The sequence below is a fragment of the Nannospalax galili genome, unplaced genomic scaffold (assembly GCF_000622305.1).
Source record: "Nannospalax galili isolate Female #2095 unplaced genomic scaffold, S.galili_v1.0 scaffold529, whole genome shotgun sequence".
Classification (NCBI taxonomy): Eukaryota; Metazoa; Chordata; class Mammalia; order Rodentia; family Spalacidae; genus Nannospalax; species Nannospalax galili.
The window spans coordinates 966832-982543 of record NW_008360309.1 but is presented as its reverse complement, the minus strand read 5'-3'; the positions used below and the strand labels follow the sequence as shown (position 1 = coordinate 982543).

The 15712-nt window shown below is 55.7% G+C and overlaps 2 protein-coding genes across 2 annotated transcripts; both read right to left on the bottom strand.

Annotated features, from left to right (window-relative positions):
* Nucleotides 1–386: 386 nt before the first annotated feature.
* Nucleotides 387–2076, bottom strand: Gdf1 (growth differentiation factor 1). The gene is made up of 2 exons (XM_008824527.3): nt 1659–2076; nt 387–1321 (listed from the first exon to the last, which is right to left on the bottom strand). The coding sequence occupies exons 1-2, from the start codon at nt 2053–2055 to the stop codon at nt 555–557; spliced, it is 1164 nt and encodes a 387-aa protein (XP_008822749.2). The 5' UTR covers nt 2056–2076; the 3' UTR covers nt 387–554.
* A 196-nt stretch (nt 2077–2272) lies between these two features.
* Cers1 (ceramide synthase 1) lies at nt 2273–14372 on the bottom strand. The gene is made up of 7 exons (XM_008824528.3): nt 14047–14372; nt 11959–12118; nt 7444–7624; nt 6835–6996; nt 6355–6502; nt 6153–6262; nt 2273–2411 (listed from the first exon to the last, which is right to left on the bottom strand). Exons 1-7 carry the CDS (start codon nt 14290–14292, stop codon nt 2369–2371), a joined length of 1050 nt encoding a protein of 349 aa, XP_008822750.1. The 5' UTR covers nt 14293–14372; the 3' UTR covers nt 2273–2368.
* Nucleotides 14373–15712: the final 1340 nt, after the last annotated feature.

The window sequence follows — 15712 nt, the reverse complement described above, 5'->3', positions numbered from 1 at the left end:
TCCCCCCCCCCCCCCCCCCAAGATTCTTTCAAAGGAGTACTGAAGGCTGCTTTGACAGTTTGTCTCTTAAGACCTTAGTGGTGGACCTGGGAGACAGAAGTTTCCAGGCAGGTGGCATGGAGGCCGTATCCGCGCTGGCCGGAGGCTTTGTCTTGAGTAGGAGCTTCCTTGGCCATAGGCGGACTCCTGAGCGACCCACGTGGCCCTTCCACCCGTGGCCGGCCTGGTCCTTGGAGGCGCTTTACGGGGCGGGGCCCTGCTGGGCGGCCCAAGACGCCCCTGTCCTCCGCCCTGCCAGGTGGACCCTGTTCCCTCCGCTTTGCCCTCCACCTTCCCGCAGCCACCCGAGTTCCCCATCAGGCACATCTGCGCCAAGGCAATGGAACTTGAGTTTTGGTCAAATTTGTTTTAAGCTTTTTGTCACCAATAAAATATTAACAGTACTGGCTTTCCCGTGGGGCTGGGAGCTGCGTGGGGCGGGTCCCGTAACATCCGCCCCCAGATGCCCTGGATGCAAACTGACCAGGGGTCGCCGGGGACCGTCTCACTGTCCTTCAGCGGCAGCCGCACTCGTCAACTGCCATGTCTTCATAGTGCCGTAGGACCACGTTGTCGCTGTTGTCGAAGAAGAGCACGGAAATAGGCGACAGGCGTGCGGGCACACAGCACGGCAGGCCGACATCGGGGGCGGCCGCGTGCATGAGCGCGTGTAGCACCGCGTGGTTGAGTGCGGGCGGCCCCCCGGGCCCGGGCAGCGCGTGGGGCAGCGTGCATGCGCCCTGGCAGTAGTTGGCCAGGAAGCCGCGCGGCGCGATCACCCAGCGGTGCCAGCCCACCTCACGGAAGCTCACGTAGAGACGCCGCGCGCGGCACGCGCCCCCAGGGCCACCCAGCCCTGGCTCCACCTCGCGCCGCGGCCGCAGCAGTGGATAGCACCGGCGGGGATCCAGCGTCACCAGAAGCAACGAGGCTTCCACCAGGCGCGCACAGGAGGGCGGCTCGGGGTGCAGCGCCAGCGCCAGGCGCAGGGTGCGCGGAACCGACGCGTTGGCGGCCAGCGCGGCGTCCAGCAGCTCAGCGCGCACAGGCAGCTCGGGCGCAGGCACCGGCACGCGGAGCAGCTCTGGTCCCGGCTCCGCGGTCTCGGCCGCCAGCGCCACGCTCAGCTCCCGGCCGCGCGGCCCTTTGGCCTCTAGGCGCAGCTCCAGCCGGGCGCGCGTTGGCCGCTCCTCCGGCTCCACCGCCGACAGGTCGAAGGCAACGGTCCATGCGGAACACAACCCGGAAGACCTGGCGGGTTCTGGGGCCTGGGAGGACGCACCTGGAGAGGCGAGGGGAGAGCTAGGTTCGCGCTGCGAGACTGGGAGGAAGGTGAGCATAGAGGGCCGGGAAGTGCATCTCACGACCGCCTCCCGCCGGGTGACGGATGAGGTGGGGGCAGGGCACCAGCTGCAAGGAAGGGACACTGCGGGAAGCCGCGCCTCGGGGACCTGGGCAGATGGCACCTGGGGCCTCAGGGTAAGCGACCCTAGGTTGTGCGCGGGCTGAAGGGCTCACTTTGGGGATCACAGGCATGTGTCCTTACGCGCAAAGGACTAAGAGGAACGAGGTTGCTAGCAGGCTAGGGGACCCATGTCCTCAGAACAAGCCCTACTCACCACCATCTAGGATGTGGCGCACGATGTTTCCAGCGACCCCCAGTTCTTCCACGTGGCACGCTCGCACGCTGGTCCCCGGGGGCGACCGTCGTGGGCCGGCTCTGGTCTCTTGGGGGTCGCGGCGGCGGAACAGGCGCCACATAACGGGAGGCACCGGCCGGAGAGTGGGCATGCCCCGGGGTGCATCGCGCAGCCCGAGCGCCTGGAGTTGCACGGCAACGGGGCCGAGGGGTGCGGGCGCGCGCGCATGGGGCAGCGAGGGCAGCAGGAGGACCAGGAGTAGAAGGTGCGGGCAGGAACGGCGGCGGCCGGGCAGCATCTTCCTCCCAGGCGGTGGCGAGAGAGTCAGCGGGCCGGCTGGGTCCGGGACCAGTGGGCTGGGCGGGGCCTGCGTCATTTGAGGTCCTGGAGGGGGCGTGTCGGGACCGGACAGATCCCAAGGGCGGGACGGGTCCGAGTTCCCAAGGTGGGTGGTCAAGAGTTGAGGTGAAGGGCGGAGCTGCTTGGGGCCAGGGTCCCTGGAGAATGGTAGCCAGCATCTGGAGGCGGAGCCCACCTCCTGGGGACAGGGCCATGTCTTCGTGGGTGGGGCCAGAACGCCAGGAACTGGACCAGGTTCCTATGGGCGTGGCCAAGTGTCCAAGGACCAGGCCTAGTTTCCCAGGTTGGGCGTGACCGAGTCCTGGGAGATGGAGTTGGGGTGGAGGGGCTCAGAAGCACTTGTCCTTAACCAGGCCATTCCTCAACGGCTTCCTGGGGGGCCAGAACCCAGGGCAGATTAGTCTGGGAACCCCACGCTTCCTCCTCCCCAGTTGAAGCGCATCTCTTCCCCTACTCCTATCTCCGCATACAAACTCCCTCGCAGGCAGGTTAGAACTGGCCAGAGCCACTGTCCTGCAGCCCTGGAAGGCTGGGCTCCCATCCGTGCCATGGCACTGTGCACGCGCCTTACTCCCAGACTTCCCTTCATAATGTTCTTACAAGTGTTGCGGAGGTTTGTGGGGGCTTGACAGTGCTGGGGATGGAGTTGGATCTTGGGCATGCTAAGCAAGTGTTTCACGGCTGAGCTGCAATCCCAGCCTGTTACAGCAGTTCTAGAATTTCTAAGTTAATACAATAAGCGTTCATTCATCCTGCACCCAGAAAATGACAGCCTGATGGCTAAACACTTTTTGCAAAAGTTACTGGCTGGACCCAGGTTTCCATAGAGAATGGCCAGAAGACCGCAATTTCTGTCCCCTCCTTTCCCAGCTCTTGCGGATGCTCCTCCCCAACACAGCCTGCTGCTGCTGCTACCGCCGCCATGACCAGACAATCAAGGACTCTGGCCTTCTACTGCTGTCTTCCCAGACAGCGACTACATTCAAGTTCAAGCGGATACATGGAGGCTCAGCCAAAGCTCCTGAAACCCTGGTTCTGGTCAGCGAGATGATGCTATGGGTAAAGGTGCTTGCAGCCAAGCTTGAGGACCTGAGCTCAGTCCCCAGGACCCACATGGTAGAAGGAGAGAACTCCTGAAAGTTGTCCTCTGATCTGCACATGCGTGCACATAAATAAAAATTTTTTTTAATTAACCAGCCCTTGAATTCACAGAGGTCCTCCTGCCTCTGTCTCCCAAGTAGCTGGGATAGTACCACTGCTCCAGGCTCAGTCACTTAAATAATTCCCTCTTGTCTGCAGCTGAGCTGATTTTCAGGTATCGCATATACATCATGGGTCTTTCTCGGGGACAGCAGCTTTGCTTGTAATGCCTGTCTGTTACTTGTCTCTAAACTATTCTTGATCCTTTTAAGCCAAGAAAGGTTTGAGGGGGGTCAACACCCACTTCCTAAAGTTTTGTTTGTTTTGAAGCATGGTCTCCTGTAGCCCAGGCTAGTCTCCAACGTGCTCTGTAGCCTAGACTATGCTTGAAATTTTTTTTTTTTTTTTGTCTTTTTGAGACAGGGTCTCCCTGTAGCCCCACCTGGCCTGGAACTTGCTATATAGATGAGGCTAGCCTTGAACTCACCTGCCTCATCCACCTGCCTCTGCCTCCTGAATGCTATTAAAGGAGTGCACCATTAAGCCTGGCATGAACTTCTGATCCTCTTGCCTGTAGGATGAGATGCATGCACCACCACACCTGGATTCACCCTCTTTTGTGGCTTCCAGATTCTTCTCCAAGGTTCTCTGTGCCTGGATGACAGTCTTTCAGCTCTTGGACAACTTTAAACTTTCTAGCTCTAAGTACATGTCTGACTTGTTTTATGGGTTAACTTGGGGGTTAAAGAGTAATAAAGGCCACTAGAGACTGGCAAGAGGGCTCAGTGGGTAAAGAAGCTTGCTGCCAAGTTTAACAATCTGAGTCAATACTCCACACCCCCTATTTTATTTATTTGTGCGTGCGTGCGTGCGTGCGTGTGTGTGTGTGTGTTTTGTATTTTTGAAGCAGGGTCTCCCTGTAGCCCCAGGTGTCCTGGAACTCACTATGTAGACCAGGCTGGCCTTGAACTCACAGAGATCTGCCTGCCTCTGCCTCCCAAGTGCTGGGATTAAAGGCGTGCCACCATGCCCACCATGATTTTGTTTTTTGAAACTGAGTCTTGCTGTGTAGCCAGGCTACCTGTTAACTCTGGTCTCAGGTGTGCCTCCCAACTAGTAGCAGGGACCACAGGTGTGTCTTGATTCCTACACTCATTTTTTCTTTCTCTTTTCTCTTGTTTTTTGATATGGTCTTTTGTAACCCAGTATCACCTCAAATTTGCTATGTAGCCAGGACTGGCCTTCTGTCTCTGCCTCTCAAGTACTGGGATGACAGGCCTGCACCACCACAGCTGCTGACAGTTCTGAGGTGTCCTGGTGGCTCTTTTGTGGGCATCGATCTCTCGCAGCCTGTTTTGTACCCAGTTGTTCTATCTCCGACCTCCCTGAAAGAATGAGCTCCTGAGGCTGGTGGTATGGAGTGTTCCTAGTGTTCTCTTGTAGTTTGTACTTAGAAAAGACAGCAGGAATTCCACCCCCCACCAGGTGCAGGCCGAGTGAACCTCCAAGAGGGTACAATTTGGGCCTGGTGAGCCTTGCATTCGAATTTCCAAGGACTCCTTCATTATAAGTTCCCAGTGCTATGACAAAGAGAGCTTTCATGGTCTCAGATCTAAGTGATTCTCCCCAACCTGTTCCCCTCAGCCACTATGCTCCCTATAGAAGCCTCTGGAAAGTTATGGAAGCTTCCTCAGCCCTCACCCTCTCACCACAGAACTTTTGGCTTGTACTCAAGGGACTTCAACACACCCCAAATGAGACCCCCCAATGGACACCATCCACCTTGAATGCAGCCCTACCCTGAACCTCATCTTGGAGAACAGTAATATGAGCCTGAAACTGACTTTGATTCTTTTATTATGGTTTTTATGGTTTTATTAGTATTATGGAACAAGGCTGACTAGATGTCCCTCCAAGCCTGGCACCTTCTGACTCGGTGCCCTTAACTGTGGTCTGTGAGTGAGCCTATTCCCACTCACCTGCCTGGGTTCCTTGATATTGACCAGGTGCTAGGTATAGCCTGGCCACACTTCCCCTCACAGCCTATGCTTATTGGGGGACAAAATGCTTCTATTTTACTTGTGTGGGTCTTTTCTTGAGATAGAGTCTCTAGAATTGAGGCTGACATGGAGCCATCTGTGTGCTAGGACCACAGGTATGTGCCACCACTCCCAACACCATGCTCTTCTTTGTTTTCAAGAATTTTAGGGCTGGTGAGATGGCTCAGTGGGTAAAGGTGCTTGCCACCAAGACTGACTACCTGAGTTCCAGCCCCAGGACCCACATGGTAGAAGGAGAGAACTGACTCCCCAGGCTGTCCTCTGACCTCCACACCACACTATTGCACACATATCACACCTCCATGATAATAGACAAAATAAAATGATATGATAGCCTTTCCCCCACCACTTTAAAAACATTATTAAATCCCCCTTCCTCACCTCATGGGGTCAGAGCCCATGCTTCCTTGAACCACACATGACCCAACTCTGTTAGAGCCCAGAGCCTGGTTGGTTGGCACCTTCTGAAGCCTTCCAGCCCCCTCACATGGCCTCAGGGGTGCCACATGTCCTGAACCCTGCTTGTTCCCCCAGCCAGGGGCTGGTGAAGTCTCCAGGGGCAACTGAGACCCAAGCATCACTCTTTTCTAAGGACCTACAGTCCCTGCCTGGCTGAGCCACCCTGACTCCCAGCCCAGGAGCCCTAGTGTTCTCTGCAGACTGCTTTTCTGTGGGAGCTGGATTGGCGGTCCAGCCCATCCAGTCTTCTCATCCTTCTTGGCCAAGTGAGCAACTCCCTGGTCCTGTTGGGCCTCTCTGCCCTGTCCCATGGAGCAGCTGCATCACTGGCTATATTATCCATGTCTCTGCCACAGGCTGGGGGACAGCCTCAGTGTCTGGGCATCCTCAGGGGCCCTCATCAATGGGTGTCACTAAAGGAATGAGCTGGGGATAGAGGCCTCCCCCGACTCACTCGTTTTTGCTGGGCTTGACACTCTGGGCTTCCAGTGAGTCATACTCCCTCAAGTCGTCCAGTTCTCGCATCTGGCCTGTGAGTACCTTTGCAGCGAAAGCCATGATATACTGTGGGAGAAGCAGGTACTGGTGAGATGGGTGGGTGGGTGGCTGCCCTGCCTGTCCTGAGGGGGCTGACCCTGGGATCAGCTCCAACTCACCAGGAACCAGTAGATGTTCATGATGGTGAGGAGCAGCAGGAGTGTGTTGAAGAAGAAATAGTAGGGAATGTCAGGCACGGAGACCAGGCTGGTGTGGCAGGTAGCATACAGGACCTTGAGCGGGAACCAGTAGAGGCGGAACCAGAACCTGGAGGGGTGGGTCGAAGCTGTGATCAAAAGCAGTCTCTTCTACTCTTCTACCCCCTCCGTCCACTGGCCCCTCACCCATCCATGTGTCCTCTGATCCAGCCTGGCCCAGACAGACTGGTGACCCCACCAGTCTCTCTCTCCCTTGCCCCACCTACCTCACCGGGCCCCACCCCTTTCCCATCCACCCTCCTGGGCCTCTCTTGGCCCTCCTACCTTCCCTTCCCCTGACCATCTGTCCTTCACATTCCTTTTCCTGCCTGTCCCCACCCACCCCACTGTCACACCTCATTTCTATGTGGCCTCACCCACCAGGCACCCTGTCCCCCTCACCAACAGAAGCAGAAGCTGAGGCAGCCCAGGTTGGCCACCAGCCCATGCAGGCGGTGGTAGGAGCCGCCCCTGGCCTTGAAGTAGATGTTGAGCTTGGTGAATTCCAGCTGCACGTCATTGACGTCATGCAGGAAGAACACCAGGATGCCCACATTGTGGTACCTGGGAGGCAGGAGGGTAGAGTCAGGGTGGCCAGACTAGCCACATGGTGCTCTTACTTATTTACTTTATTTATTTATATTTTGTGGATTTTATCTTGAGGCAGGATCTCACTCTATACCCCCAGCTGGCCTGAAACCCACTATATAGACAAGGCTAACCTCCATCTCTCAGGGATCCACCTGCCTCTGCCTTCTGAGTGCTGGGATTAGAAGCATGGTGGTACATGCCTGGTTAAAACAATTTTTTAAAGGGTGTCATACAAGCAGAGCCCCCTTAAAGTGGGTGGATAGCGGTTGAAGGAAGGGTTCTTGCCTGGGGCCTCTCACCTGCTGCCCTCTCTGGAGGCCTGACTCAACCCTCCCTGCCTTGGCCCCTCCTTGCTGTCTCCAGTCAGCCCCAGGCCCTTTGCCCATGCTGCTGATTCCCATGTCCTCTCCCAGTGCTCACCTGAAGGCATAGGAAGAGGTGATTAGGAGCAGGGTGACCACATGGTGAATGAGCATGACCACTGAGTCCTTGCGCCAGGTGTCCATGTACACGGTGGCATAGATGGAGTGACAGTAGAAGCTTCCTTGTAGTAGGTAGGCCACTGCAATGTCCCAGGGCACTGCCATTCCTGACCTCCAGTCTGTGAGAAATGGAGCTCCAAGGTTATGTTCAGGGCCTTAGGCTCCCCACAAGCCCCCTGACATCCATCCTCTGAGAGTGGCATGGGCAGAGCCCCTTTTTTTTTTTTTTGAGACAGGGTCCCTCTCTCCCTCCCTCCCCACCCCTCTCTCCCCAGCTAGAACTTGCTGTGTAGACTGGGCTGGCCTCAGTTTCACAGATCTGCCTCTCTCTGCCTCCTGAGTTGCTGGGATTAAAAGCTGTGCTACCACACCCAGCACAACTCTTTTATTTAAATTTTAATTTTTAAAGTCTTGTTCATTTTATGAGAGAGAGAGAGCGCGCGCGCATGCTCGGGCAGTACCTCATAAGGCCAGAAGGGGGTAGCAGATCCCCTGGAGCAGTGATCTGTCATGTGGGTGTCAGAAACCAAAACTGGGTCCTCTGAGCAGAACTATAATTCTCCAGCCCTGTTTTTTTTTTTTTTTAATTATTACATTATTTATTATAGTGTTGTGGGGGGGGGTCACAGCATTCTTGTGGAGGACAATTGGCAGGAGTCTGTTCTCTCCTTGCACCATGTAGGTCTGTGACATCAAGGTCACCAGGCATGGCAGCAACCTCATTTACACACTGGGCCATCTCACCAGCCTCTGTTTTTTTTTGTTGTTGTTGTTTGATTTTGGAGGTTTTTTTGGTCTTTTTGAGACAGGGTCTCCCTGCAGCCCCAGCTGACCTGGAACTCATTATGTAGACCAGGCTGCCCTTAAACTCAGAGATTCATCTGCCTCTGCCTGCCTAGTGCCGGGATTAAAGGCGTGCACCACCATGTCTGCTCTTTGGTTGTTTTTGAGACAGGGTCTAGTGTAGCCCAGGCTAGAAACTATGTACTTGAAGATGAGTTTGAACTCCTGACCATCCTGCCTCCACTTCCTAAGTGTCACCACACCTGGTTTAAGTGGTACTGGAGATTCAACCCAGGGTGCATGCTAGGCAAATGCTTTACCAACTCAGCCCCAGCCCCCATTTTTTTTTGAGACAGTCTCCTTATGTAGCCTAGATGGGTCTGGAACTCACAGTAATCCTCCTGCCTCAGCCTCTGAGTACTGAGGTGACCAGTATGTGCCACCAGGGCCTAGCTAAAATTTTCCAGTCCCACATTGACAGACGGGGTTCCTGTCTCCCACCAAGGGCTCTGCCTGTCCATAGAATCTTCTCTTCAGCCTTCCCATGCAACCTAGGTACCTGTCCTCACTCAGGCCTCCGAAGTAAACACTCTATCCCTGCTGCCTTCACTCATGCCACCTCCTCTCCATGGCCACCCCACACCAAGTTGAAGGGTTCCTCTAGGTTCTAGCCACCTGTTCTCTGCCCAGCACTCCAAAGACCTCAGCCCTTGGGCCTCACTGACAGGCAAGTGAATACACACGTCCGCAGTGCCCTTCACAACTCAGCTCTGTGGCAGCCCTGCCCTGGGATCCCATCCTTGCCTCCACTGGCCCCTGCCCCTCAACCCACCCTGGTCCAGACATCAGCTTCTCCCTCCCTGCTGGCCAGGCTGGCCAGTCCTCTATGGTGGTCTCAACATCTGGGAACACATGAACCAAACTCCAGGACCAGCAATAGGGGCATTTGTGGAGCCCGTGAGATGGCTACAAGGGCAAAGCTGGGAACCTGAATCTGATTCCCACAACCTACATAAACCTACACACTTCACACACATACACACGGCAACAATAAAACACACACACACACACACACACACACACACACACAAAGAGGTACTTGCAGCTAGCTGGAGTGGCCAGACACGTCACCCCAGCTCCTCTGGAGGCTGAGGAAGAAGGACGGTAAATTTCAGATCAGGCCAGGCTATGTGAGACCCTGTCTCAAAGCTCCAAAGGGGCCAACAAGAGGGCTTAGTGGGTAAAGGCGCTTGCCACCAAGCCCAATAACCTGAGTTCAATCCCTAGGATCCACGCAATGGAAGAGAACTGACTCCAACAAGTTGTCCTCTGACTGCCACATGTGCACAAACCATGGCACATGCACACTCCCTCCCACACAGAAATAAATGAATTTAAGAAAGGAAAAAAATCCACATCTCTATTCATCTTCCAGTAAATACCATTTCCTAATGACCTCTCCTTCCTTGCCTGACCCACTTCAGCCTGTCACCTTCAGTAGGGTCCCTGTGGACACATCCTACCCCACCTCTCTGAAACTTCACCCTCTGTTCCCTCTGCCTATGTTTTCTCTTGCCACTTCTTGCTATGAACACACTGGGAGTCCCTCAGTGCCGCAGCAGGTGACCAGTGTCATGTGGGTGGGAACAGTTATTTTGTTGAACTTGCTCCCGGTTGTGTCTAGCAGAAGTCAGCCTGGTACACAGTATACGCAGAAGGCTGGGGATGTGGCTCAGAGGTAGACCATCAGCTTAGAATTCTCTAGTGAGGTGCTGGGGGTGTGGCCCAGAAATGGAGCTCCTGCCTAGAATCCCCAAGTAAAAAGACTAGAGGTGTGGCTTAGAGGGAGAGCCCCTGCCTAGTGTCCCCACTGAGGGACTAGGGGTGTGGCTCACCATAGTGCCCCTGCGTAGGATCCTACATTGAGGGGCTGAGGCTCTGACACCATAGAGGCCCTGCCTAGGATTCCCCTGTCAGGGGCTGGGGGTGTGGCTCAGGGGTGGAGACCCTGCCTAGAATCCCTCAGCTAGGGGCTGGGGTGTGGCTCAGGGGTGGAGCCCCTACTAGAATTCCCCAGTGAGGGACTGGGTTCTGGCTCACCTGTTGAGTGTTTGCCTAATATGCAAAGGTCTCTGGGTTCCATCTCTAGCAAAATCACTAAGGAAACTATAGGTGCTCAATAAATGTACAACACCTTGGCCCAAACTGTAATCCAATTCAATCATGGGTTATCTACATAAAGGCAAACTGAATGACAGCTAACACCAGTCTCTGGGGACTCAGGAAACTTTTATGGCTGATCATGCGAGTGGTGGCAGTTGCACCTGTGACCCCAGGCTGAGGCAGGAGGATCTCTGATTTCAAGCTAGTCTGGGATACACAGAAAAAAGAATTTTTTTGTGGTGTCTGATGTGAGGAGAGTCATGATGCCTCTTCTCTCTATGCCACCCAGAGCCTCCATCCCTCTGGATATAGGGACTGGTGGTCAGTGCAGGATAGGCAGAACAGCCCAAGTTCCCTGTGGCAGTGGGTTTTCTACACCTGCCTCTTAAGCTGGGATAGGTCACATGGAGCAAGTCAGTGCTATGTCACCATCCTGTCCAGCCCACCCACATGGTCCCTAGATCAACACATTTTCTGGTATACAAATCCCTATCCTGTTCATCTGTCCATCTTCAGCTTTAACCCATCCTATGAAACTGAAACTCCAGACAAGAGCTGGACCCTCATGCAGCCATCTTGTGATACCCCAGGGCCTTCACACATGCTGTTAACTGACACCTCCACCCGGAAGCCTCTTCGGAACACCCCATTGCCAGGGTCCTATGGCCAATCTTTCTTGGGGCTGGTTTGACATCAGGAGTTCCATTGCATAGGATCACACTGGCTTCCCAAATGACTTTTTTTCTAAGTCTTTTTTTTTTTTTTCAGTCTTTTTGAGACAAGATTTCCTTGTAGCCCCAGCTGTCCTGGAACTCACTATGTAGACCAGGATGGCCTTGAACTCACAAAGATCCTCTTGCCTCTGCCTCCCAAGTGCTGGGATTAAAGGCGTGTGCCACCACGCCTGGCCCCCTTTTTTTTTTTTAAAGACGGGGTCTCACTGTGTAGCCCTGGCTGGAACTCACTATGTAAACCAGGCTGGCCTCAAATTCATAGAGATCCACTTGCCTCTGACTCCCAAGTGCTATGATTAAAGGCATGCATGCGCCACCACAGTTAGCTTATTTTTATTTTTGTGTATTTGTGTCTGTGTGTATATGTATGCCTTGTGCATGGGGATGCCTGTGGATGTCAGAAGAGTGTGTTGGATTCCCTGGAGCTGGAGTTATAGGTGATTGTGAGCCACCCAACATGGGTGTTGGGAACCAAACTTGGGTCCTCTGCAAGAGAAGTACATGCTTTTAACTACTGAACCATCTCTCCAGTCCTGAATGCCTTTGGGAATGGGGTGCATATGTGCCACCAGGTCCATGTGGAGGTCAGAAGACAACTTGCAAGAGTCAGTTCCCTTCTTCTACCATGTGGGTCCCTCGGATTGAACTCAGATTGTCAGGCTTGGCCGCAATCACCTTTACCTGGTGAGCCATCTCACCAGTGCCCCCCACCACCTGTTTTTTGTTTTTTTTTTAAACAGAGCCCTCTGCACCCATCCCCACAGGATCTCTACCGTAGAATACAGAAGGTGGGTCATGGAAGAAAGGGTACTTGGTGCCTAAGAGCAGGTAGGCACAGTAGCTCCAACAGCCCAGGTAGAACAGAAGCTTCCAGGCACTCTCAGGTAACCTAGCGGCATCTCTGGGCTGCAGACGGCACCGCTTGGCCAGGGGCTGTGGGGGACAAGGTGGGTAATGGTTATCAGTGAGGACCAGGTGCTCACTACTCATTTAGGGTGGGGAAACCAAGGCCCAGAGACTGCCACACACTATATGGCATTAAGAAGACCAGGCCTCTCTTCCCATACTGCCTGGGGTAACCAGAGCCCATGTGTGGCTGTGAAGAGCTAAACTTAGCACCCAGCTGTCCTGCGAGGCCCAGGAGGGAGGAGAGAGAAGAGAGAAAGGAGGGGAGAGCTGCCGGGGTACTCAAATACTCAGGTTTAAAGCAAAGGAGCCCAGGGAAAGAGGAGGTTGGGGAGGGTGGTCAGCGCAGCTCGCGTCCTCATGAAATGAGAGTTTGAGGGAAAGGATGAGGGCGACTCTGGAAGGGAAACAAGGGCAGGAGACAGGGAACATGAAAAACACCGTGTGGGGGAGAGAAAGTGGAGAAGAGGCGTCTGGGAGGGGAAATTCGGAGAGACCGAAGACGCAGGCTGAAAGAGACTAAAGCGGGGAGATGGGGTTGGAGGGAGAAAAGGGACAGGGTGAAGAGGAGGCAGAGACGGAGACTCAAACTGGAGTCTCAAGACACTGAGGAGGGCACAAGGATTGGGTGGGGAGATGGAAGTGGGAGGAGTCTCAGTACCCAGGGGAGGAGCACCAGTTCCAGAGCTGGGGGCCAAGCCCAGCCCCCTTCCCCTCAAGGATGAGGGGGGCCAGAAGAGACCAGAGCACCCAGTGGTTGCCATGGAGACAGCTAGAGCCCGGCTGGGGTAACCCCTAGCAACCAGGCTGCTGCCAAGTTGAGCTTTGGAGAACGGGGCAGCCCCTCCTGCACCCCATGGTTTCTTGAGAAGCGTGAGGGTGGAACTGAGGCTAGCGCTGCGCTCAGGCTGGCTCCAGGGCCTACAGCAGCCCAGCTGGACAAGTGAGGGGAGCAAGGTAGGTGGGGAGCCAGGTCGGTGAGGACCAGGGCTGACCAGCAGGCAGGCCCTCCTTACCCCTGCCTCCACACCCTCCAGCAGTTGGGGGCTGCAATCACTCCCTCCAATGGATGACAGCAGTCTGGGTGGGCTCAGTGGGGTAGACAACACACTGTCGTGTCCTAACAAGGGCCAGCCTCTCTCCCCAGCCAGCAGAGAAAGGCCCCATTGTGGGCACAAGGTTCTCTGTTCCTGCACCCTCTTCCACCACCAGACAAGGGCAGGCTGTCCCCAGCCAGTCCCCTGGGGAGTTGCCACACTGGCCATAAAAACCCCCTCCCCAGGAAAGGGGAAGGGTGGAGTCAAGCGCCAATGTCATGGCTACTAGGGTCACTCTTCCCACCTGGGCGGTGGCCTCCTCAGGCTCCCCAGAAGCGGAGCCATTTGACCATCACCCCTTAGAGGCAGCAGAGTCCAGCCCCGAATACGGCGGACAGGGTCATTTCCAAGGTTGAGACCCTCAGTGCGTCCACGAACTTGGGCCTCTGCCATCCCTGGTCTGAGGGTAGAGCTGATTCGGGACAAGAGCGAGGCAGTCATCGCACGGAAGACCTAGCAGCGCCCTGCAGCGCAGGGCGAAGGCGACCTCTGAGTGCCTCCAGGCCTCCTTATCCAGGTTCTGGCTCCTTCCTCCCAGATCGGTCCCCAAGTCTGTTCTCGGGTATCAGCGGCCCACAGGCCCCACCGAGCAGGTCATCCTTATTTTAAATTGTTCAGGAGGGGCATCCAGAGCACCCCATCCCACAGGGGACCCCCTAATCCGGTGTAGAGTCCCTCCACTTCGCCACACCCCCGCATCCACCCCGCCCTGTTCCAAAGGATAACGTCCCCCACATTCCAGGGACAGCCTCCCCATCAGCCACCATGGGCAGAGTGGGGTCCGTGCGTGGTGGCCCCAGGTCCCTTGTCCTCCACCCGCCTGCATGCAATACACTGGGGTCCCCAGGTCACACTGACCCGAAAGAGGCGCGCGGTGGCCGCCGAGCGCAGCATGGTCCAGCCTAGCGCGCACAGTGCCCCCAGCAGCAGCTCGGGCGGAGCCAGGTGCGCGTGCTCCGCCAGGCCCTGGCGCGCCAGGCCCCAGCCGCAGTCCCCGCAGCCGCGCGCCGCCGCCAGCATTGTGCCCCAGCTCTGCTGCAGCATCTGCGTGTAGCTCGGCATGGGCTCGGGCGCCTCCAGCTCTGCTGTAGTCGCTGCCGCCATGCCACCAGCTCGCCCGCGGTCCCAGCCGCCGCCTGCAAGCGTCCGAGCCACGCCGCGCCCCCGCGTCACGTGCAGCTGCTGAGCCCGGGCCGCGCGTGCGGAGCACCCAGCGTGGAGGGTGGTGGCCATCGGTAGCTCCGCCCCTCGAGGGGGGGTGCGGGGCGCCCCAGAGGTCAGCCCTCGCCTGCACCCCTCCTGCGTGCTTGCAATCAAGCCTGAGGACCCCGAGTTCCATCCTCGTTCTTTACAGTGTGGAGGAGAGAGCAGGCTCTTACACGCGCGCCCACCCACACAAATAAATGTATGAAACAATGTTTTTAGAGAACGTGGCCCTCGCTGGGGTGTGAGGTGCCCCCTGGGGACCCGCCCTCTGCCCACTAGGTTCCGGGAATGCTAAGCACCTAGTTCTGCAGCTTCCAGCCAACTCTGGGAGACCTGTGGATGACCCAGATGCCTGGAGACTCACTGGTAGACTGGGAGGGTGGGGCTGCAGAGTCTCAGGGTTCCCTGGGCTGGGGACAGTCTAAAGGCCAGCTTTCCATGGTTCCAGCTTCCTTAGCCAAAAACCCAACTCCCGGCCAAGACTTGCCTGCCCTGCCCCTTCCTCCAGTCACACTGCCCTCCCTCCCTTCCAAGGAGCTTAGCACAGCCTTGCCTCTGGGCCTTTGCACTGTCAGTTGTGTTGTGTGTGTGTGTGTGTGTGTGTGTGTGTGTGTGTGTGTGTGTGTGTGTATACCATTCCCCTAGGTACATTCAGTCTTCGCTCTACCATTCCCCTAGGTACATTCAGTCTTCGCTCACACCCAGCACAGTCTGGGCCTTTGCACTGTCAGTTGTGTTGGGTGTGTGTGTGTGTGTGTGTGTGTGTGTGTATATATACCATTCCCCTAGGTACATTCAGTCTTCGCTCACACCCAGCACAGGCTTGACTGGGAGGTCCTTGTCACCCACCTAAATTCTACTCCACCCCTTCACCAGTATGGCATCTCTCACTGATCCACTGTTCAACTTTTTTGTGGTTGAGACAAAGTCTCATGTAGCTCAGGCTGGCCTCAAAGTCACTATGCAGCCAAGGATGAACTTGAACTCCTGATCCTGAGTGCTGGGATAACAGGTGTGTGCTACCACACAGTTTATGTGGTGCTGGGGATGGAATCCAGGGCTCTGAACATGCTAGGCAAGCATGCTGCCAATGGAGCCACACTCCAGCCTTTTGTGTGTCCATGTATACGCAAACAAGTGCGTGTGTGTGGAGGCCGAGGTCGTGTCTTCTTCCACTATTTAAAAATAATTTTTAACATGTCTGTGAGTGTATACACCACACGTGTACAGTATCCAAGGTGGCGGTGGGTCCCCTGGACCTGGAGTTTACAGGAGGCTGTATGTCACTGCCTTGGGTGCTAAGATCTAAATGTTGGTC